At 43.7% G+C, this 25,072-nt stretch overlaps 2 protein-coding genes across 7 annotated transcripts in view; one reads left to right on the top strand and one right to left on the bottom strand.

Annotated features, from left to right (window-relative positions):
* Positions 1-16,467, bottom strand: part of ppp4r1l (protein phosphatase 4, regulatory subunit 1-like) — a 204,106-nt gene extending 187,639 nt beyond the window's left edge. For 2 of the 6 annotated variants that reach the window (XM_078236347.1, XM_078236344.1), the window contains exons 1-3: positions 16,337-16,398; positions 16,196-16,240; positions 10,116-10,248 (exon numbers count right to left, since the gene is read on the bottom strand). In XM_078236347.1, coding sequence (XP_078092473.1) covers positions 10,116-10,248; positions 16,196-16,240; positions 16,337-16,343 — 185 coding nt within the window. In that variant the 5' untranslated portion in view covers positions 16,344-16,398. Of the gene's footprint in view, positions 1-9,232; positions 9,321-10,115; positions 10,249-16,195; positions 16,241-16,336 lie in introns of those variants that run through there. The other 4 variants (XM_078236343.1, XM_078236348.1, XM_078236345.1 and 1 more) reach the window with 4 other exon arrangements.
* Positions 16,468-16,689: 222 nt separating this feature from the next.
* Positions 16,690-25,072, top strand: part of rab22a (RAB22A, member RAS oncogene family) — a 103,966-nt gene continuing 95,583 nt past the window's right edge. The window contains exon 1 of the mRNA XM_078236342.1: positions 16,690-16,963. Coding sequence (XP_078092468.1) covers positions 16,928-16,963 — 36 coding nt within the window. The 5' untranslated portion in view covers positions 16,690-16,927. The remainder of the gene's footprint in view (positions 16,964-25,072) is intronic.

Genomic DNA, 25,072 nt, shown 5'->3' with positions numbered 1-25,072 from the left:
ACCTGGTTTCCTTCAGACCCAAGATAATAAAACTTGGCCTCAAGAGTTGAACTTTTGACTGCCCTGCGAGTTTGGACCTCAGTCGGACTGTTCCCTGATATCAAGATGTCATTAATTATAGGACTCCAGCAAATTCTAACAGGGGTGCTAGTTGAAGCATAAACGTTTATATTTTGTGTGCCATCCTATGATAACCAGATATATACTGAAGCGAGTTCCTTCTTGCCCAACCTCCAGGCCTTAATGTAATGGCCATCTTGATGGTTTAACTGTTAAGCAGTTAAAGATCACAAAAGGAACAGATAATCTGTTGTCCCACTGGTAAGACGCAGCATGGGTTCATGAAGGGAAGGTCATGTTTGACTAATTTGGTGGAATTCTTTGAGAACATTACATGTGCAGTGGACAATGGGGAACCTGTGGATGTGGTCTATCTGGATTTCCAGAAGGCATTTAACAAGGTGCCACACCAAAGACTACTACATAAGATAAAGGTGCATGGTGTTACAGGTAATGTATTAGCATGGATAGAGGATTGGTTAACTAACAGAAAGCAAAGAGTGGGGGTAAATGAGTATTTTTCTGGTTGGCGATCAGTGACTAGTGATGTGCCTCAGGGGTCAGTGTTGGGACCGCAATTGTTTACGATTTACATAGATGATTTGGAGTTGGGGAGCAAATGTAGTGTGTCAAAATTCGCAGATGACACGAAGATGGGTGGCAGAGCAAAGTGTGCAGAGGATGCTGAAAGTCTGCAAAGGGATATAGATAATCTAAGTGAGTGCGTGAGGGTCTGGCAGATGGGAGTACAATGTTGGTAAATGTGAGGTCATCCATTTTAGTAGGAATAACAGCAAAATGGACTATTATTTAAATGGTAAAAAAATCGCAGCATGCTGCTGTGCAGAGGGACCTGGGTGTCCTTGTGCAGGAATTTCAAGGAGTTGGTTTGCAGGTGCAGCAGGTAATTAAGAAAGCAAATGTAATTTTGTTCTTTATTGCTAGAGGGATGGAGTTTAAAAACAGCGAGGTTATATTGCAGCTGTATAAGGTGCTGGTGAGGCCACACCTGGAGTACTGTGTACAGTTTTGGTCTCCTTACTTGAGAAAGGATATACTGGCACCGAGAGGAGATTCACTAGGTTGATTCCGGAGTTGAGAAGGTTGGCTTATGAGGCGAGACTGAGTAGACTGGGGCTAGGCTCATTGGAATTCAGAAGAATGAGGGGAGATCTTATAGAAACATATAGATTGTGAAGGGAACAGATAAGATAGAAGCAGGGAAGTTGTTTCCACTGACGGGTGAAACTAGAACTCGGGGGCATGGCCTCAAAATAAGGGAAAGCAGATTTAGGACTGAGTTGAGGAGGAACTTCTTCACACAAAGGGTTGTGAATCTGTGGAATTCCCTGCCCAGTGAAGCAGTTGAGGCTACCTCATTAAATGTTTTGAAGACAAGGATAGATAAATTTTTGAACAGTAAAGGAAATAAGGGTTAAGGTGAGCAGGCGGGTAAGTGGAGCTGAGTCCACAAAAAGATCAGCCATGATCTTATTGAATGGCGGAGCAGGCTCCTGCTCCTAGTTCCTATGTTCTTATCTAGATAATCTCAAACAGTCAAGGCATGCTGCTTGAATATTTTCATTGTATTGACCAATTCCCAACAGTCGCACTTTATGTGGGATGTAGTCAACTGTCTCTTCTAGTTTCTACTCCCATTGTTCTGGCCAATTACCATGTTAACAGAAATTCAAAATCTGATTATCACATTCAGGTGTGATTAACAATAGGACTCAGGCAAATTCTAACAACCACCCAATGAAAAACAATTATCTTGTCATTTATCTCATTGCTGCTTTTGAGACTTTGCTTTGTAGACACTCGCTGCAGTGTTTCCCTAAACTTCAAACTAATTTATTGGCTGTGGCTGTGAAGCACTTTGACCTGAAGTCATGAGAGGAGATATGCAAATCCAAGTTCCTTCTTTCCATAGAATTTGTTCATCCAAACTTAGTTGCATCTGAATTTCACACATTTGCCACGTCTTCCACACAAATTAGTCATCTATAGGATTTAAGAACTCCACTTTTAAATGTAAAAAACATATTCAGAGGTACAAATAAGTACTACGGCAGAAACCTATTTTAACTTACAAAAGCAAAATACTGCAGATGCTGGAAATCTTGAAATAAAAAAAGCACTGGATACACTCAGCAAGTCAGGCAGCAACTGTGGAGAGAAATAGAGCCAACGCTTCAGGTCGGTGACCTTTCTGATCCATTTTATTTTTGTCTGCATGGTGATATCATGAAACAGCAAACAGTGCAATTTACACAGAAGATTCTATGACATGGCTTTCAAATGAGCAATGGTTTAACAACATTGTGTTCCTTCTCCCAGTGGCTACATGAAAAGGAAGCAAGCCAACTGGAACATGCCAAAACAAGAAACACAAATGGGCTGAGTAGGAATTGCTTTCTTTTGGATCAAAATGAACATTTAAACTTTTTAAGTTTATAGCATGGACTAATTATCTGGAGTTGAGAGTTTAAATTTCTTCATGGCAGCTGGGAAGATTAATTCAATTATAGAACATAGAACAGTGCAGCACAGAACAGGCCCTTCGGCCCACGATGTTGTGCCGAGCTTTATCTGAAACCAAGATCAAGCTATCCCACTCCCTATCATCCTGGTGTGCTCCATGTGCCTATCCAATAACCGCTTAAATGTTCCTAAAGTGTCTGACTCCACTATCACTGCAGGCAGTCCATTCCACACCCCAACCACTCTCTGCGTAAAGAACCTACCTCTGATATCCTTCCTATATCTCCCACCACGAACCCTATAGTTATGCCCCCTTGTAATAGCTCCATCCACCCGAGGAAATAGTCTTTGAACGTTCACTATCTATCCCCTTCATCATTTTGTAAACCTCTATTAAGTCTCCTCTCAGCCTCCTCTGCTCCAAAGAGAACAGCCCTAGCTCCCCCAACCTTTCCTCATAAGACCTACCCTCCAAACCAGGCAGCATCCTGGTAAATCTCCTCTGCACTCTTTCCAGTGCTTCCACATCCTTCTTATAGTGAGGTGACCAGAACTGCACACAATATTCCAAATGTGGTCTCACCAAGGTCCTGTACAGTTGCAGCATAACCCCACGGCTCTTAAACTCCAACCCCCTGTTAATAAAAGCTAACACACTATAGGCCTTCTTCACAGCTCTATCCACTTGAGTGGCAACCTTTAGAGATCTGTGGATATGGACCCCAAGATCTCTCTGTTCCTCCACAGTCTTCAGGACCCTACCTTTGACCCTGTAATCCACATTTAAATTAGTCCTGCCAAAATGAATCACCTCACATTTATCAGGGTTAAACTCCATTTGCCATTTTTCAGCCCAGCTTTGCATCCTATCTATGTCTCTGCAGCCTACAACAGCCCTCCACCTCATCCACTACTCCACCAATCTTGGTGTCATCAGCAAATTTACTGATCCACCCTTCAGCCCCCTCCTCTAAGACATTAATAAAAATCACAAAGAGCAGAGGACCAAGCACTGATCCCTGTGGCACTCCGCTAGCAACCTGCCTCCAGTCCGAAAATTTTCCATCCACCACCACCCTCTGTCTTCGATCAGATAGCCAGTTACCTATCCAATCGGCCAACTTTCCCTCTATCCCACACCTCCTTACTTTCATCATAAGCCGACCATGGGGGACCTTATCAAACGCCTTACTAAAGTCCATGTATATGACATCAACTGCCCTACTTTCATCAACACACTTAGTTACCTCCTCAAAAAATTCTATCAAATTTGTGAGGCACGACTTGCCCTTCACGAATCCGTGCTGACTATCCCGGATTAATCTGCATCTTTCTAAATGGTCGTAAATCCCATCCCTAAGGACCTTTTCCATCAATTTACCAACCACCGAAGTAAGACTAACCGGTCTATAATTACCAGGGTCATTTCTATTCCCTTTCTTAAACAGAGGAACAACATTCGCCATTCTCCAGTCCTCTGGCACCATCCCCGTGGACAGTGAGGACCCAAAGATCAAAGCCAAAGGCTCTGCAATCTCATCCCTTGCCTCCCAAAGAATCCTAGGATATATTTCATCAGGCCCAGGGGACTTATCGACCTTCAGTTTATTCAAAACTGCCAGTACATCCTCCCTCCGAACATCTATTTCCTCCAGCCTATTAGCCTGTAACACCTTCTCTTCCTCAAAAACATGGCCCCTCTCCTTGGTGAACACTGAAGAAAAGTATTCATTCATCACCTCGCCTATCTCTACTGACTCCATACACAAGTTCCCACTACTGTCCTTGGCCGGCCCCAACCTCACCCTGGTCATTCTTTTATTCCTCACATAAGAGTAAAAAGCCTTAGGGTTTTCCTTGATCCGACCCGCCAAGGACTTCTCATGTCCCCTCCTAGCTCTCCTAAGCCCCTTTTTCAGCTCATTCCTTGCTAACTTGTAACCCTCAATCGAGCCATCTGAACCTTGTTTCCTCATCCCTACATAAGCTTCCCTCTTCCTTTTCACAAGACATTCCACCTCTTTCGTGAACCATGGTTCCCTCGCTCGGCCATTTCATCCCTGCCTGACAGGGACATACCTATCCAGGACACCCAGTATTTGTTCCTTGAAAAAGTTCCACTTTTCATTAGTGCCTTTCCCTGACAGTTTCTGTTCCCATCTTATGCCCCCTAATTCTTGCCTAATCGCATCATAATTACCTCTCCCCCAATTGTAAACCTTGCCCTGCCGTACGGCCCTATCCCTCTCCATTGCAATAACAAAAGACACCGAATTGTGGTCACTATCTCCAAAGTGCTCTCCCACAACCAAATCTAACACTTGGCCCGGTTCATTTCCCAGTACCAAATCCAATGTGGCCTCACCAATTCATCAACAAAACTTGAAATAAAAGCTATTTTATGTAAAGTGATTATAAAAACCTATCTGGTGCACTAATGTCCTTTAGGGAAGGAAATCTGCCATCCTTACTCAGTTTTGCCTGTGTGGGACTCCAGCCCCACAGCAATGTGGTTGACATTTAATTGTCCTCTGAAATGGCCTAGCAAGCCACTCAAGTTAAGGTGACATTTCACAGACCGCAATCAATAAGGGATAGGCAACAACACCTCCTCCACAATCATCCTCAACACTGGTGTCCCACAAGGCTGTGTCCTCAGGCCCTTACTATACTCCTTTGACTGTGGCCAAATTCCGCTCCAACTCGATTTTCAAGTTTGTTGATGACACCACCATAGTGGGTCAGATCTCAAACAATGATGAGATGGAGTACAGGAATGATAGAGAATCTGGTGAATTGGTGCGACGACAACAATCTGTCCCTCAACGTCAGTAAAATGAAGCACAGTGGAGGACATGTCCCTGTCTACATTAACGGGGGTGAAGTGAAAATGGTCAAGAGCTTCAAGTTTCTAAATGTCCAGATCACCAACAACCTGTCTCTCCATGCCGACGCTATAGTTAAGAAAGCCCACCAACACTCCTACTTTCTCAGAAGGCCAAGGAAATTCGGCATGTCTGCTATGATTCTCACCAACTTGTAACGGCGGCACTGTAGCACAGTGATTAGCACTGCTTCCTCAGCGCCAGGGACCCGGATTCGGTTCCCGGCTTGGGTCACTGTCTGTGTGGAGTTTGCACATTCTCCTCGTGTCTGCGTGGGTTTCCTCCGGGTGCTACGGTTTTGTCCCACAGTCCAAAGATGTGCAGGGTAGGTGGATTGGCCATGCTAAATTGCCCCTTAGTGTCAGGGGGACTAGTTAGGGTAAATGCATGGGATTATGGGGATAGGGCCTGGATGGGATTGTGGTCAGTGCAGACTCGATGGGCTGAATGGCCTCCCTCTACGCTGTAGGATTCTATGATTCTGTAACTTTTACAGATACACCATGCATCCTTTCCGGGTGCATCACAGTTTGGTATGGTTCCAGCTCTGACCAAGACAACAAATAACTACAAAGGGTTGTGAACGTAGCACAATCCATCACACAAACCAGCCTCCCATCCATTGACTCTGTCTCACTGCCTCGGGAAAGCAGCCAGCATAATCAAGGATTCCACGCACCCTGGACATACTCTCTTCCACCTCCTTCCATCAGCAAAAGGATGCAAAAGTCTCAGGTCATGTACCAACCAACTCCAGAACAGCTTCTTCCCTACTGCCATCAGACTTTTGAATGGACCTACCTCGTATCAAGTTGATCTTTCCCTACACCCTAGCTATGACTGTAACACTACATTCTGCACCCTCTCCTTTCCTTCTCTCCTATGAACAGGTACGCTTGCGCACAAGAAACAAAAGTTTTCAATGTATATCAATACACGTGACAAAATAAATCAAACCAACACCATCTTCTGAAGGGTAGTCAAGGATGGGTATTGATTACATATAGTGTGAAGAAAATCTTCACAAGCCCTGAATCATCCTGTTTAAGAATTTTGCCTGTGCCCCGTTCTACTCATCTTGCAGGCATGCTCCAAATGTACCCTTTATATACACAGTTCAACATCTTCTCTTTCACTAACCTCTCACTTAATCTGATTAGCTCTGCTGACCTCAATATGGGACAATCCATCTTCCTTTTTACAGCCCCTAACAATATTTTGTTAAACCGTCATTGAAACGGTTAATAATCAGACAAGTTTAAAAATCACATGAGCTGCAAGCTGAAGCTCAGTCACACAGGAAAAGCTATGTACAAATGACAGATTTTGATTAAAGTAAGCCCAGATAAGAGTCAAGGGCTATGTAATCGAATGATGTGCAGCATGTCTGCCCACTGGAACAAGGAACAATTGAAAGGGAGGTTAAGATACCACTGGTCAGAGATATAACTATCATTTCTTGATGATATAACATGCACAAGTTTTAATTGGACATTATACCCTTATGTATGCATAGTGTAACCTTAACTATGACTGGTTAGAGATAACTCCTATTCTTTTATTGGTATATGCTCATTACTTGTAATCAAAGCTGAGACTTTAATTGCCGATGTATTTCTGAATTTTTCATTGAATGATCTGAATGGCTTCGTTCAGGGTCCTGTAGTTTAATAAATCATCTTGAAATCACTCTGTTACTTTGTTTGGCAACTTGAGGAGTATGATAGTTTTTAAATACAACAAGAAAACCATTGTAACAGTCCCTAACATTCATTAACCATAGGTTCCATAAAGTTTTACAACTAACCCCATTTAGAGAACATAGAAACAAAGAACAGCACAACAGCCCTTCAGCCCCTCCAAACCTGTGCCGAACATGATGCCCTAATCTTAAAAAAAACTTTCTGCCCATTGATCCGTATCCTTCTATTCATGCACATATGTGGTAAACAGAAACTAGAAGCAGAAGTAGGCCATTTGGCCCTTCAAGCCTGCTCCGCAATTCATTATGATCATGGCTGATCATCAAATTCAATATCCCAATCCCGCCTTTCCCCCCCCCCATATCCCTTATACCCCAAGAGCTAGAGCTATATCTAATTTCTTCTTGAAATCAGACAACGTTTTGGCCTCAAGAACTTTGTCCACACATTCACTCAATCAATTTCCCCAAAGCCATTTCTCTACTAATGCTGATTTCCTTCAGGTCCTCATTAAAACTTGTTTCTCAGAACATCCTTGAAATGTACAAAGGATATGGGCCTGATATATCATACACCAGGTTTTGAAAGAACAAATGTCAAACTATAATGAACTGATGCTGGCAGAGACAACTTGTGAATGAAACATGCCACCTTGAACCAGTGTCGATACTGTGCTAAATTTGCATGTTTCTTGAATGTCTATGAATATTTTACTCACTTGTATTAACAACAAACAATTTTGTTCTAATGCTTGATGACTGCACACCACTAGCTTGCCCCTTGCATCATTTGACAAAACACATTGTTGACTGCTGATCACAATCTCCTGTTAGTTCTGTTTGTACTTTGGCCAGTTTTCCTCTCTACACTTGTTCATTTGAGAATGCTAAATAAATAAATAACAAGCCCTGCTGAACTTTGGGGCCAGCTAGGTATACTTCCATTGTAGTGCATCAGGCACCACAGATACACAATACACGCCTACAGTGAGTGCAGGAACTCAACTCCCCTACCCTCATTCCATACAGTAACCAGTAGTATGAACAAAGGCTTGGTCATTTAGGTTTATAGACAGGCATGAATCCACCATTAACAGTCCCACAATCAAACAGTGCAGAAAGTTTCCATAGATGAGTTAAACATCGGTGTTTGTGCCCTGTCCTTGACACCAACTGAACCCAGGTGATTTGACATCACATATGAATTAGGATCAGGATTAGGCCATTTGGCCTCTTGAGTCTGCTCCGCCATTCAATAAGATCTTGACTGATCCGATTGTAACTTCAACCCAACATTCCTGCCTATCATCGATAACCTTTCACCCAATTGTTAATCACAAATCTATCTAGCTCTGCCTTAAAAATATTCAAATGACCCTGCTTCCACTGCTTTTCGAGGAAGGAAGTTCCAGAGTTTCATGATTCTCAGAGAAAATTTCTCATCTATCTTGAATAGATGACATATTTTTTTAAGCAGTGAACCCTAGTTCCAGGTTCTTCCACAAGAGAAAACATCCACCCTATTAATAGCTCTCAGGATCTTAAAGATTTTGATCAAGTTACCTCCTCTTCTAGACTTGAATGGATACAAACCTAACCTTTCCTCAGACAACAACCCTGCACATTCCTGGTATTAGTCTAGTAAACCTTCTCTGAACTGCCTCTAAAGCATTTACAGCTTTCTTTAAATAAGGAGACCAGTACTGTACACAACACTCCAGATATGGTCTCACCAATGCCTGAAAGAGTGAAGTAGAACCTCCCTACTTTTGTAATCAATTCCCCTCACAATAAATGATAACATTCAATTAGCTTTCCTAATTATTGCTGTACCTGCATACTAGCCTTTTGTGATCTATGCACTAGGATGCCACAGACCCCTCTGCATCTCAGAGCTCTGCAATCTCTCACCATTTAGAAAATAACAATTTTCTTATTCTTCCTATCAAAATGAACAATTTTGTATTTGCCCACATTATTCTCTAATTGCCAGATTTTTGCCTACTCATTTAACCTATGTCCCTTTGTAGCTTCCTTATACCTTCTTCACAATTTATTTTCCTCCCTATCATAATGTTGTCAGCAAATTTAGCAGCCATACCTTCAGTCCCTCCATCCAAGTCAGTTATATAGATTTTAAAATGTTGACGCGTCAGCACTGATCCCTGTCACACACCACTCGACACATCCTGCCAACCAGAAAAAGATCCATTTATGCCAACTCTCCATTTCCTGTTGGCTAGTGCATCTTCAATCCATTCAAGATCTTACCCCCAAAACCATGAGCTTTTATTTTCCACAATAATCTTTGATGGGGCACGTTATCAAATGGAAATCTAAGTATAGTACATCCTCTGGCTCCCTTTATCCACAGCACATGCAACTCCTTCAAAAGAACTCCAATAAATTGTTTAAACATGATTGCCCTTTCACAGGACCATGTTACTCTCTGCTTGATTGCCTTGAATTTTTCCAAAGATGTTATAACATCTGTAATAATGACTGCTAACATTTTCCCTGTAACATCCCTCCCTAAAAGCAAGACCTTGAATTTGTCACAGTCTCAACCACATACATTATTTTAAATGTTAATAAACACATTTAAAAATATCTAGCAAGAGCAGGGTTTCCCACAACAGTTCAATGGAGCAAGGGATGGTCAAATCTTTCAGCTTTGTGGGAAAATGTGTAATGTGGAGCTTCAGTGTGTGTGTGTGTGTGCTATATATAATGCTTAACCCATGTTCCCATATATCCCACACTTTTGAAGCTAGCAGATTTGACCATTCCAATTTAAGATTTAGCTATCAAGAGACAGTATTGAAAACAGCCAAACTCTCAGCCCAGGATATACAAACAGGACAAACCAGTGAATAAGAAATAGAAGCATGCCCAGACTGAGATGCTTTGACTTCTAGGGCTTGATTGCCACAGTTGATCATCCCTGCAATGTTGGTTAAGTCCCTATTGCAGGCTTGCTTTACCTGTTGAACACGTTGTCACTGGCAGCATATTTCTCCAGTCTGGAAAGGGGGGTCATTTCATCTTGATTTGCCAAATCCAAGAATGAGGTTATCCGTATTCCATCACAGTCTGAGCTGTATTCATCAAACCCAACTGTAAGCGAGAATAAACAGTGTCATGTGGTATCATTAACATAGATCATTGTCATTTCAAACAAAACCTAGGCAAAACAGCTCGTGCCTGATGTCTAAATAAGATGTAACAAAGGTTTGCACAATGCAGCACATCAACTAGTTAAAGATACAAAACAGAAAAAAGGTGTTGCATCATGAAGGACTGTCTAAAATCAAGAAGCAATCTGCCAAGTATACTGGTTACAGAGTATTGAGAGTACCTCACCTGTCCCTCATATCTATGTAATTCAGAAAGGACAGGAAGCACAAGGAAAGCCCAATGCTGGGGTTGGCACATGGGGTGTGCTTGCAATACAGAAATAAATCCTGAATATTAAGGATGTCCTGGCATCTGGAATTCTGATGAAACCTGAAATAAATGCTAAATTGCCTTCCACAGCACATGCTGCTCAGTCATCTCCTAGCAAACAGATTGCCACAACTTCCCAAGACATCTGTACACATACAACAATCAAGTTAATTATCTGATTTTAAATATCTGAGAAGGGGCGAGTAGAAATCAAGCATTGGTTTCACAATGCCCTTCCCCTGCAGCAAGATCAATTGATACTGCAATATTTGATCAGTTAACTCCTAACTCAGTGCACGAACCAGCTAGTACCGCCAACAGATTTAAAAACACCCTACAGATATAAACCCTTTCTTAAAGCCCCAAAATTAATTACATTTTGAAGCGCAGTCATGTCAGAAACCCAGCAGCCAACAGCAATAGCCCAAAAACAGACAATAAATGACCTGTTTTATTTTTACAACCCGCTGAAAAGTCAGACAGCTCCCAGTATCACATCTCACTCAAGATATGGCACCTGACAACATACTCTTCCCTCACTGAAAGGTTATATGCTCATGTCTCAGAGCGACCTTGACTCCACCTCATTAAAAGCATTCCTAGCCAGCCTTGACATCAGTGTTAAATTGAATGTAATATCTCCTACATTTGTGTGTCATCTGTACATAGACTAAAAAGAATAAGTATATTATTCTGGAAACTGCAGGATTGATTTTGTGGACAGTACTGTATTGAATAGTAGCTCAATGTCACACAATCAAATGGTCACTGTCATATGCAATATGTTAAAGCACATTTTTCAAATAACTTTATTCTTTTATTTTTGAAATAGGGCGGCACGGTAGCACAGTGGTTAGCACTGCTGCTTCACAGCTCCAGGGTCCCGGGTTCGATTCCCGGCTCGGGTCACTGTCTGTGTGGAGTTTGCACATTCTCCTCGTGTCTGCGTGGGTTTCCTCCGGGTGCTCCGGTTTCCTCCCACAGTCCAAAGATGTGCGGGTTAGGTTGATTGGCCAGGTTAAAAATTGCCCCTTAGAGTCCTGAGATGTGTAGGTTAGTGGGATTAGCGGGTAAAATATGTGGGGGTAGGGCCTGGGTGGGATTGTGGTCGGTGCAGACTCGATGGGCCGAATGGCCTCCTTCTGCACTGTAGGGTTTCTATGATTTCTATGATTTCTATGAAATAGTTTGCATTCCAACATGAAAAGCTTTCAGCAGAACTTGGTCACAGAATATTTCTGCACATAAATGCCATTCAATCCATCAAATCTTTTGCCAGTGCTTTCGACTCTGAGCCACCTAATTTAACCCTACTCTCCTGTTTACAGCCCACAGTTATTCTCGGACATACCTTTGCCCAGCAACTAATCAATTCCCCCAAAAATGTTTGGAATCTGCTTTGTAGCTGAGAAGTAGAACACATTTGAACAATCCTATGTAGGTTTTTTTTAAATCTTCCCTTTAATTCTCTGCCCTATAATTGAATTTCCTCTCATTTGTTCCCTGGCAGAGAGCTGGAATCACTTGTCAGGCACAGAATTTAAAAATGTATTTGCTTCCAAATCAATTCCTTTGCTGTAGGTCCTTTGAGCCTATCAGCGTCTTGAGAGTTGAAATTATTTTACACCTGCACTGTTAGAAATTTAACATTTAAAACTTCCCTGTTTTTTTCAACTAGTTAGCTGCTATATAATACCCATCCCTCCACAAATCACATTTCTGACCTAATGAGTTGCTGACATTTTCTATCAGTTCCTTCTTCTTATCCCTACCAGGGATTATGAGAACCTCCCTCAAACCAGAGACAATCTTCCAGCACAGGTTTTATCACATTAATGGTGCTATATAACTCCATTTAAAGGTGGTCACAGTAGTAATAAGCAAAGAAAATCATATAGAAAGTAATAAGACAAGTGAGAAGAAGCTTGGTCAAAGGCATAGGTTTTAAAGAGTGTTTTAAAGAAGGGATGGAGGAGATATTTAGGGAAGGAATTCTAGAGCTTAGGGTCTTGACAGCAGAATCCACAGCCACCATTGGTGGAAGAAAGAAAGTACAAAACACAACAGGTTGGAATGGAAGAGCACAGAAATCTTGGGAGGATTGTAGAGCTGGAGTTTAAAGAAATAAAGAGGGGCAATGCCATGGAAGGATTTGAAAGCAAAGAGTTCTTTTTTAAATAAAGAGATAAATGGATAGGAAGCCAATGCAGGTCAGTGAGAACTGGGGAAATGGTGCAAGTTAGAAGAGGGGCACCAAAGTTTTGGATGAGCTCAAGTTTAAGGAGGGTGCAAGAAGGAGGTTAGTGAGACAGCACTGGCAATGGTGGTTCCAGGAAGTGCCAAAGGCATGGATGAAGGTTCAGCAGTAAATGAGCTGAGACAATTGCGGAAACAGTTGGTGTCAAGGGTTGATGTTGACTTATCCTGGTGATGAGGAATTTATTCTGTTGGAAGCTCTAAGTTAACTAAGACAGTAAAGTTGCAGACTAGTTCAGATTCAGATAGTAGCCAGGGAGAAGAACAGAGTTTGTAGGATGAAGTCAGTGTCTTGGGGGGTGTGGAGGGGAATATATAGGAATGGAACCAGGAGTGTAGTCGACAGAAGTTTTGGAGGAGGATGACATGATCAATCATGTCAAAGGCTGTAGACCGGTTCAGAAGAACCAGGTGGGATAGTGTCACAGGGTGCCATTTTTGGCTTGCACAAGGGCCGTCACTACACGTGGCAGGGACTGAAACCCGATTAAAGATGCAGTCAGGAACTGGGTGTTCAGAGGTGTGTGAGCTGCAGTTCTACAGCTGCATAACAATGGAGAAATTCAGTAATTAACTCAGTGACACCAAGCCATAATTTTGATTAACAGGAGCTGCTGCAGCAAAAACCTGCAATAAAATGGCCAATGTCTGTATAAGAGAGAAGCTTAGATTTGCAAACCGATATTATACTTGTGTAACATTTTGTTTGTAGTAGTTACCATCAGGTCTTTTGATCGTGGACATTTTTTCTAACAGCAAACTTCACTCATGAGCAAGATAAATAACACTACTGATGTGCTAACTCAAATGCAACAATACATCAGCTATGAGATGTCAGTTCGATTTTGCAAAAGGTGCTATAAATTTGAAGCTACATAACAATGTAATTTAAACTCCCAGTATTTGCCAAGACATCACCAGGTTTTTGAAAAGAAATCTCTTATATTTTGGATGAAATTTTTTTTTAAATACATAAAAAGAGCTTTTGATCAGGTTACTTTGCTGCAGATGGCAGGCTCAGTGAACACTGAGAAAAGCAAGGAAAAGCACCAGCAAGTGTTAAAGGTTATGGGAGAAAGCAGGATTAGGCTATTGAGTTGGACGATCAGCCATGATCGTGGTGAATGGTGGAGCAGGCTCGAAGGGCCAAATGGCCTCTTCCTGCTTATCTTCTATAGTTTCAATGTTGCACTGCCTTCAGCAATCATTGGTGCAACACTGTATCCAAAGCAATCAGCTCAGCTCAGTTGGGGTCACAGCACTGTTGTTATCGCTGACCCATGTGCCTGCATTTTGGGTGAGGATGTTGGGCATGGATCCTGGTCCATTGATTGAGCCTGCTTGAAGTGCAATCTGCTGTGATGCTGCATCTAGTGAACAGCCCATCATCACTCACTTTCTACAACTGGACGGTTTGTGGAATAAACGTTAAGTCAAGATAACATTGGCCTGTCAAGTGGAAGCAAAATAAATTCTGAAACATTATTTGATGAGGAGTAAGGCATTTTCCCCAGCTAACTCAATCAACACCTTCAAAATGGATCAACTTGTTATTGATTTCTTTGCTGCAAACTAATTAGTTGCATTGTTATCCTATAAAAAGAGTGACCATGTTTCAAAAGAAATTGGCTGAGAATCCCTTTTGGGTCTCCTGAAGATAAAAAAAAGTGTAATATAAATGCAAAATATTTTGTGTAGGCTACTGGAGCCAGTACAGAAAATTTATTCAGCACCTATGCAAACATCTTGAGCAAAGGAGGGGAAAACTAGCATGGATGAAGTACGGACATTGCCAAAAAGACATCTTGATAATATCAGTGTCCCTAAATACCAAAAGTGCACCAAATACAACCCCCATAATCCCTGTAGACGCAAATCCACTGGAACTATACACACAGACAGCAAGCGACTGAGATTTGGGTCTTAATTACTGCACGTTACGTAGTACAACATAATACCTAGTACAATGTCATGCAACGCATTTCCAATGTTGTCAACCCTGAGACCAGGGTTGATTGGAGCAAACAGGTGTGCCCTTGGTTTTGTATCATTTTCCCTCAGAATTGTAATCACCATATTAATTTACATATGATAACCCCTTCAAAGTAAAAGGTAAACTAGTGTCAGCATATAATAGATTATATACACGTGCATTATATAATATTCAAGATTCAAATTAGCATGCAACTTGCCTGCATCCTCATCAATATTTAAAGTTTATTTATTAGTTTCACAAGTAGGCTGACATTAACATTGCAATGAAGTTACTGTGAAAATCCCCTAGTCACCACACTCTGGCGCCTGTTCAGGTATACTGTGGGAGAATTTAGCATGGCCAACGCACCTAACCAGCACATCTTTCAGACTGTGGGAGGAAACTGGAGCATCCGGAGGAAACCCACGCAGACATGGGGAGAACATGCAAACTCCAGTCAGTGACCCAAACCAGGAATTGAACCTAGGTCCCTGACGCTGTGCCACCATGCTGGGGTGCCTTAAAGGATTGATAAATTCATACTAAAACAGGTATTATGGCTAAATTGTTGAGAGGCAAAGCCTATACTTAGTAATATCCACACGTTTATTGAATTGTAAACATTTAAAGAGAGCCTCCATGACGAAGTCTAACAAAAGTTTAAAAAGCATTTTCGTGATGCTTTGTATTTTTGTCTTCCTCTCAATATTTTTCAGTGATCTGTTCTGACAGCTCAGTCAAATTCAACGTTAAATAAGCTTGATCCTTCAACGTATCAGTAAACTTAATCACATTAGGCCATTCGAATCAGATCTCTCACAGGAAATTTGTAGAGATGTTTAAAATAAAGAGGGATTTTCAAAAATAAAATGCAACAGTTCATAAATCAACAACCCCCTCATCTGGACAGGTGCAGATTCTAGCCATTGGTGCAGATCAGCGCTCAAATACATAGTTCAGCTCAGAAGCAGCTAAGCTTCTCCACATTAGCCACCGGAAAAACAGTGGCGGGTGGCGGGGTTAGTGCGATGTCACCTATTTAAAATCGCGGCTGACGGCGACAGTAACACTGAGTCCAAGGGGATAAGGGGAACGGAGTGTGAGATCAGAATCTGACAGGCAGCTCCCGTACCGGGGTGGGGGTGGACCAGTGCTAGGGAGCCGGTCGAGTGAGATTAAGAGCTAAACGGAGAATTAATTCGGCAACTGTGTCTGACCGATCAGCAGGATTTGAGGGGAGGAATCTTCAGCAGCATGGGGCAAGGAAGGGCTGAGCTGTCAAAGCATCGACACCCCTCAACCCTATGTCTGAGTGAGGCCCGGGGCGCCAGTCTGTCAGCCCGAACCCAGCACCAACATATCAAGCCCACCCCCATCCATACTCACATTCCTCCAGTTCGTCCTGGGCGTCCTCGTAATACAGAGAGAGACCTAGGAAGGGAGCAAGGTGAAAAGACAAAGACAGGTTGTTAAAGGCCGCCGATAAAGAGAGGAAAAGAGCTGCTACTAGACAGATAAGTCACATACCCGCCATCTTGGATGGAGCTGGGGGGAGGGGAAAGAGCCGACTCCCCACTACCGTAATTAAAGGACAAAATAAATAAATGCGCCCAGCGCTGCAAAACGCCTCCTGGCAGCCATCTATCGTGCAACTATTTAGAATCGAAATTAAAGCCTGGTAGAATTATTTTCAAATATAGTCCAGTGATCACGTGCTCAACGGTCCGTTTTCCCCCTCCCCCTCAGCCTTCCCTTTACCTCATTATTTTTTTTAAACTATGAGATTGTTTGCAGCCTTTGAGATCATCAAATGATGCAATGTGACTTCAAGGAATTAAAAAATATTTTGAGATTAAAACGATTGGAAGGATCAACTGACCGGGTCACGTGATGGCGGCCCTGCAACATGGCGGCAGCGGCTCGGCCGTGGGGGGTAGTTTGTTGTAGCTCACGGCGGCTGAAGGTCGGCACTGTTTTCCCTCTGCAAACGTCGTGTTTTCGAGGTTTTTGTTTAGTTTGAAAGGTGATTGTTGTGCCTTTTTAATCCCAGCAAGACTTTTTTGTTTAAATGCCCTGGCGGGAATGTGTGTGGATTACTGAAAGCTGTCAGCGTTTGCCATGGCTTTGAGGGAACTGAAAGTTTGCCTGCTTGGGGTAAGTGGTTGTCCGGCTCACAGCCCACTCTCGGGCGGCTGAAATCATCGGCGTGGGGGTGAGGAGCAATTTTAGCATTTGTTGTTTGCTGTACCACTGCCCTTTCTCTGTGGTAATTTCGTGCAGTGGGGTTCTTTGCAAAATAACAAAGAAAAGGGAGAACTGCGCATGTAGCGAATCTGAAACAATAACACAATGTTGGCAACACATCAAGTCACTCAGTGAAGACCAAAGGCAAGTAAGTTTGTGAAAGTGTTGCGTTTGCAAATTGTTTGGCTGGGGCGAAAACAAGGTTTCGTACTTTTGTTTCATGGGAAATAACGTGGAGCTGCCAGCCTACGAATTTCACAAAATGAGGGAAATGTTTTGGGTGGAAAGAACGATTATATACTAAATATCAGCATGCTCTAAGAAAGAGAACTGTTTTATCTAAATCACAAGAGGCTGCGATGTATGAATGTCAAAATTCTGTTAAACTATAGAAACATAGAAGGTAATAGCAGGAGGAAGCCTTCGAGCCTGCTCCGCCATTCATTACAGTCATGGCTGATCACCCAACTCAATAGCTTAATCCTGCTTTTTCCCCATAACCTTTGATCCCATTTGCCCCAAGTGCTGTATCCAGCCGCCTCTTGAATACATTCAATGTTTTAGCATCAACTACTTGTAAGGAATTCCACAGATTCACCACTCTTTGGGTGAAGAAATGTCTCCTCACCTCTGGCCTAAATGGTCTACCCCAAACTCTCAAATTTGATAGAATAACTAATTGATAGGTAACTAAGTGTGTTGATGAAGGTAGGGCAGTTGATGTCATATACATGGATTTTAGTAAGGTGCTTGATAAGGTCACCTGTGGTCGCCTTATGATGAAAGTAAGGAGGTGTGGGATAGAGGGAAAGTTGGCTGATTGGATAGGTAACTAGCTATCTGATCGAAGACAGAGGGTGGTGGTGGATGGAAAATTTTCGGACTGGAGGCAGGTTGCTAGCGGAGTGCCACAGAGATCAGTGCTTGGTCCTCTGCTATTTGTGATTTTTATTAATGACTTAGAGGAGGGGGCTGAAGGGTGGATCAGTAAATTTGCTGATGACACCAAGATTGGTGGAGTAGTGGATGAGGTGGAGGGCTGTTGTAGGCTGCAAAGAGACATAGATAGGATGCAAAGCTGGGCTGAAAAATGGCAAATGGAGTTTAACCCTGATAAATGTGAGGTGATTCATTTTGGCAGGACTAATTTAAATGTGGATTACAGGGTCAAAGGTAGGGCTCTGAAGACTGGAGGAACAGAGATCTTGGGGTCCATATCCACAGATCTCTAAAGGTTGCCACTTAAGTGGATAGAGCTGTGAAGAAGGCCTATAGTGTGTTAGCTTTTATTAACAGGGGGTTTGAGTTTAAGAGCCGTGGGGTTATGCTGCAACTGTACAGGACCTTAGTGAGACTACATTTGGAATATTGTGTGCAGTTCTGGTCACCTCACTGTAAGAAGGATGTGGAAGCACTGGAAAGAGTGCAGAGGAGATTTACCAGGATGCTGCCTGGTTTGGAGGATAGGTCTTATGAGGAAAGGTTGAGGGAGCTAGGGCTGTTCTCTCTGGAGCGGAGGAGGCTGAGGGGAGACTTAATAGAGGTTTATAAAATGATGAAGGGGATAGATAGAGTGAACGTTCAAAGACTATTTCCTCGGGTGGATGGAGCTATTACAAGGGGGCATAACTATAGGGTTCATGGTGGGAGATATAGGAAGGATATCAGAGGTAGGTTCTTTACGCAGAGAGTGGTTGGGGTGTGGAATGGACTGCCTGCAGGGATAGTGGAGTCAGACACTTTAGGAACATTTAAGCGGTTATTGGATAGGCACATGGAGCACACCAGGATGATAGGGAGTGGGATAGCTTGATCTTGGTTTCAGATAAAGCTTGGCACAACATCGTGGGCCGAAGGGCCTGTTCTGTGCTGCACTGTTCTATGTTCTATGAATATAGAAGTGGTGAGATAAGAAAGGTATTCGGACAAGAAAATAATTTTATAACAATTCCCAAATATAAAACAGGCAATTTGCACATTTCTTACTGTACCTGTGATTCCCATTCAGCACAGTTAAAACCACAGCTCCATTCATTAAACACTGATTACTTTCCTCTCCCAATCTCTGTTGAAGGTACAAGTACTGCAAGGTGAATTTCCACAGCTCGTCCAGCACTCTACAAATAACTACTCATATGTGTGCCTAGGATGTGGGTCATCTATTTAACTGCATAGAGCACCATAATCTAGCTCAATCCTATTTGTATCATCGTGCATAGTGAAGCAAAGTAACGATGAGTGACTGTGTTTTAAATGCGTAAGAATATAACAAATTAAAGGTGCAGATAATTTACACAGTGGCCTAACCCATAACTTGCCAAATGTCCAGCTGTCGGGTTTGTCTCCCGGCCTATCAGCTAGATTCAATAGTTAAGTGCTGTGATTGGCATTAAGACTCAAAGGGAAGAGGATCTGCCAGGTTCCTCACAGCTGATCCTGATAGAGAATGGTAGAGGTCTGTGAACACTGCTGAAGGAATTGGCTTGTCTTTGAAACCATCCACATTCAAATAGTTTATGGCATTCAGCAAGGCTGAAGCATGACAAAGGAATGCAGATAGGGTCTGTAGTACCACGCCCAGAGAACACAGCACCTACAGGAGAGGGAGTGGGGCCCATGGAACTGTACCCCAGGACCCAGCACCTATGGGAGTGGGGCCCATGGAACTGTACCCCATGACACAGCACCTACAGGAGAGGGAGTCTTAGAGAGGGTCTTTGACTGTGGTCTTTCTACATTAGAACTTTGCAGCAGCTACCCAAGCTTTGTTATGTCCCTCAGCACCTGGTGCTGGACCTTTAGAATGGGCCAGTCTGCAACACTCAGCCATCAACAGCCTTTGCACTGCAAGATCAACAGTTTTTATGACGTTTATCTTGGTCTTCATATCTGGGAACAATGCATTGAGCACATAAACCTGCCTCATAGCTGGGGATGAACCTCAACATCTCGGTACATTCCAGAAGGAAGTAGATAGCAGTGTTTTCCCCACCACAGCCACCTCCAGGGCAATGTGGGGAGTGGGTGAGACTCTGGGTGTGTAGGAAGAATCTGACGGGGAGTGGCCTTCTCACCACCAGCCAAGCTACGCCTTGGTTCTTGTTTGAAAGTTCCGGTGATGACACATTCTGCGCTGTGACTATCTTCTCAGGGAACCATCTGCTAGGATCCACTATTTCTCTTTCCTGCAGGATCGAGAGGATGTTAACATAAGAACATAAGAAATAGGAGCAGGAGTAGGCCATCTGGCCCTTTGAGCCTGCCCCGCCATTCAACAAGATCATGGCTGATCTGAAGCGAATCAGTTCCACTTACCCGCCTGCTCCCCATAACCCCTAATTCCCTAATCGATCAGAAAACTATCTACCCGTGATTTAAACATATTCAATGAGGAAGCCTCCACCACTTCAATGGGCAGAGAATTCCAGAGATTCACTACCCTCTGAGAGAAGAAGTTCCCCCTGAACTCTGTTCTGAACCGGCCCCCCCTTATTTTGAGGCTGTGCCCTCTAGTTCTGGTTTCCCTTCTAAGTGGAAAGAATCTCTCCACCTCTACCCTATCCAGCCCCTTCATTATCTTATATGTCTCTATATAAGATCACCCCTCATCCTTCTAAACTCCAACGAGTACAGACCCAATCTGTTTAATCTCTCCTCATAAGCCACACCCCTCATCTCCGGTATCAACCTGGTGAACCTTCTCTGCACTCCCTCCAAGGCCAATATATCCTTTCGCAAATAAGGAGACCAAAACTGCGCACAGTACTCCAGTTGCGGCCTCACCAGTGCCCTGTACAGTTGCAGCAAGACCTCCCTGCTTTTATATTCTATCCCCCTCGCGATAAAGGCCAACATTCCATTCGCCTTCTTGATCACCTGCTGCACCTGCAGACTGAGTTTTTGCGATTCGTGCACAAGGACCCCCAGGTCCCTCTGCACAGTCGCACAATGTAATTTTTCTCCATCAATAATATTCCAATTTACAATTATTTCTTCCAAAGTGGATAACCTCACATTTGCTAACGTTATATTCCATCTGCCAGATCCTCGCCCACTCGCTCAGCCTATCCAAATCTCTCTGCAGACTTTCCGCGTCCTCCACGCAATTCGCTTTCCCACTCACCCTCATGTCATCAGCAAACTTGAATACCCTACATTCAGTCCCCTCCTCCAGATCATCTATGTAAATGGTAAACAATTGAGGCCCCAGCACCGATCCCTGCGGCACGCCACTGGTCACCAACTGTCAACCAGAAAAGCACCCATTTATCCCAACTCTCTGCTTCCTGTTAGATAGCCAATCCCCAATCCACGCCAACACCTTACCCCTAACTCCGTGTACCCCAATCTTCTGCAGCAACCTTTTGTGAGGCACCTTATCGAACGCCTTCTGGAAATCTAAAAATACCACATCCACCGGTTCCCCTCTGTCAACCGCACTAGTGACATCTTCATAAAAGTCCAGTAGATTCGTCAAACACGACTTTCCCTTCATGAATCCATGCTGCGTCTGCTTGATCGAACCATTCTTATTCAGGTGCTCTGTTATTTCCTCTTTAATAATGAACTCTAGCATCTTCCCAACTACGGACGTTAAGCTAACCGGCCTGTAGTTACCCGCCTTTTGTCTACTTCCTTTTTTAAACAGCGGCGTAACAGTAGCTGTTTTCCAGTCAGCCGGCACTACCCCAGAGTCCAGCGACTTTTGATAAATTACTACTAACGCATCTGCTATTACCTCAGCCATTTCTATCAGTACCCTGGGATGCATTCCATCCGGGCCCGGGGACTTGTCTACCTTCAGTCCTATTAGTCTACCAAGCACCACCTCCTTAGTAACAGTAATTGTATTAAGGACCTCCCCTCCCACCAACTCTCGATCTCTAATATTCGGCAAACTATTTGTGTCTTCCGCCGTGAAGACCGGCACAGAACTTATTTAAAGTCTCAGCCATTTCCTTGTTTTCCACTATTAAATCCCCCCTCTCATCTTCCAAGAGTCCAACATTCACTCTAGCCACTCTATTCCTTTTTATATACTTGTAAAAACTTTTACTATCATTTTTTATATTTTGAGCTAGTTTAGTTTCATAATCTATCTTTCCTTTCTTAATCTCTTTCTTAGTCGTTCTTTGTTTTTCTTTAAAGCTTTCCCAATCCACTGATTCTCCACTATTTTTGGCCACTCTGTACGCATCTGATTTTATTTTAAAACTCTCCTTTATTTCCTTCGTTATCCACGTCCGGTTATCCTTTTTCTTACAGTCCTTCTTTATCACCGGAATATATTTTTGCTGAGTACTTAAAAAAATCTCCTTAAAAATCCTCCACTGTTCCTCAGCTGTCCTACCTACCAGTCTGCTCGCCCAGTCTACATTAGCCAATTCCACCCTCATCCTATCGTACTCCCCTCTGTTCAAGCAGAGGACACTGGTTTGGGACCCTACTTTCTCGCCCTCCATCTGTATCAGAAATTCCACCATATTATGATCACTCATCCCAAGAGGATCCTTCACAAGAAGATCCTTAATCCTACCTGTCTCATTGCACAGAACCAGATCCAAGATAGCTCGCGCTCTCGTAGGTTCTGTAACATACTGTTCAATGAAACAATCCCGACAGCATTCCAAGAACTCTTCCTCAAGCCCTCCACGTCCAATTTGAGTCGACCAATCAATATGTAGGTTAAAATCCCCCATGATTATTGCCGTTCCACTTTTGCACGCATCCATTATTTGCTTGTTTATAGCCCTCCCCACCTCTAAGTTATTATTTGGGGGCCTATAGACCACGCCTACCAGTGTCTTTCTCCCCCTACTATTCCTTATCTCCACCCACAACGATTCCACGTTTTGCTCCTTGGAGCCTATGTCGTCTCTCACTACTGTCCTGATATTATCCTTTATTAACAAAGCTACCCCACCTCCTTTTTCTACCTGTCTATCCTTCCTAAATGCCTGATAACCCTGTATATTCAGTTCCCAGTCCCGGTCACCCTGCAACCACGTTTCTGTGATGGACACTAGATCATATTCATTTGTATGGATTTGTGCCATCAACTCATTTACTTTGTTTCGAATGCTTCGTGCATTCAGGCAAAGTGTCTTTATGCCAGCCTTTATCTGGACCCGGTTTGTTGAAGCACTACTAACATCTCCCAAGCCCTCTCCTCCTTTAGCTAGTTGTTTATTCACTATACTCCTGGCATGAGAGTAGACACATCTCAATCCTATAGTCTGACCTCTCCCCTTCTCTGTTCCCAGTCCACCTGCCCTCTTGCACTGCCTATAACCCTTCTCTGTTTGCAAGCTACCTTCCTCACTCTGTCACGTCACTTTGATCCCCTCCCCCCAACCTATCTAGTTTAAACTCTCCCCAGTAGCCTTAGCCAACCTTCCTGCCAGGATATTGGTCCCCCTGGGATTCAAGTGCCACCCGTTTTTAGTATACAGGTCACACCTGCCCCTAAAGAGGTCCCAATGGTCCAGAAACCTGAATCCCTGCCCCCTGCACCATTCCCTCAGCCACACATTCATCCTCCACCTCACTCCATTCCTTTCCTCACCTTCCCGTGGCACAGGCAGCAATCCCGAGATTACTACCTTTGCTTTCCTCCTTCTCAGCTGTCTCCCTAATTCCCTATACTCTTTTTTCATGTTCCCTTCCCCCTTCTTACCCACATCAGCGGTACCAATATGTACCGCTTCCTCCGGCTCCTCTCCCTCCCACCTCAGGATTTCTGGGACTCGCCCAGCGACATCCTGGATCCCAGCCCCAGGGAGGCAGACCACCATGCGAGACTCCCGCCTGCCTCCGCAAAATCGCCTGTCCATCCCCCTGACTGTCGAGTCCCCGATTAATACCGCCTTCCTCCTCTTTTCCTTAGCCCTCTGAGTTACAGGGCCAGACTCCACCCTGGAGACACGGCCACTGCTGCTTCCCCCAGATGGGCTGTCCCCCTCAACAGTACTCAGACAGGACGACTTGTTATGGAGGGGCACTTTCACCGGGGTGCTCTCAATCACCCGTGTTTTACCCTTCCTGGCTGTCACCCACTTGGCCACCTCCCGTGGCCCTGGTGTGACCACCTGATGATAGCTCTTGTCTATCACCTCCTCATTCTCCCTCACCTGCCTAAGATCGTCAAGCTGCAGTTCCAGCTCCCTAACACGGGCCCCCAGGAACCGCAGCTCAACACACCCCTCACAGATGTGGATGTCCGGGAGGCCAGGTGCCTCCAGGACCTCCCACATACTGCACTGCGAGCAACACACTGGCTTAACACTCATATTTCACCCTTTCTTCCAAGGTACACAGAGAAAAGTAAATTATAAATAAATAAAAAAATAAGAAACTCACCCCTGCTCGCCCTTTCTGCCTAAACCCGATGAGCCAAAGCCCCTCAGTTCTCACTCAGCTCCCTCTCACTCCGCTGCCCGCTCCCAACGCTGCCCGTTAGATAGTGGGGCCTGCCTTTTAAACCTCCCGTGCACTAAAAAAAACTCAAAAGACCCTTCCCAGTAAACCCCGCGGCCACTGCCGGTTTCGCGCCAAAATTTAAAAATAATTAAATAAATAAATAACACCCGCGAAAAAGTACTTGAAATTAAATCTTACCCCAAAAATCCTGTCACCAGTCACACCTCTGCCTTTCTCCAAAGCAACAAAGAGGACTATCCCCCCAACTAACTGACTTGTATACAACTGTGATACGAAATGTTACATCCAGATCACTGCCAGATGATGAACTTGTGTACAAATGTGTCCATGAGGGGGAGGTGATGTAGCACAGTTCCACCCTTCACAGCACTGGGGCACATAGAACCTCAGTACATAGTGACACTTGGGTGTTTCTGTGCCTAGGGTCTACACGCAGCTTCATGCAACTGTGTACAAAGGTGGCCATCAGAATGAGGGTGATTTTGGATATGTTTTCTCTCCTTGTCTAGAACATAGAACATAGAACATAGAACAGTACAGCACAGAACAGGCCCTTCGGCCCACGATGTTGTGCCGAGC

Source organism: Mustelus asterias, chromosome 20 (assembly GCF_964213995.1).
Source record: "Mustelus asterias chromosome 20, sMusAst1.hap1.1, whole genome shotgun sequence".
In the NCBI taxonomy this organism is placed as follows: domain Eukaryota; kingdom Metazoa; phylum Chordata; class Chondrichthyes; order Carcharhiniformes; family Triakidae; genus Mustelus; species Mustelus asterias.
This window is presented reverse-complemented; position numbering and strand designations above follow the sequence as displayed.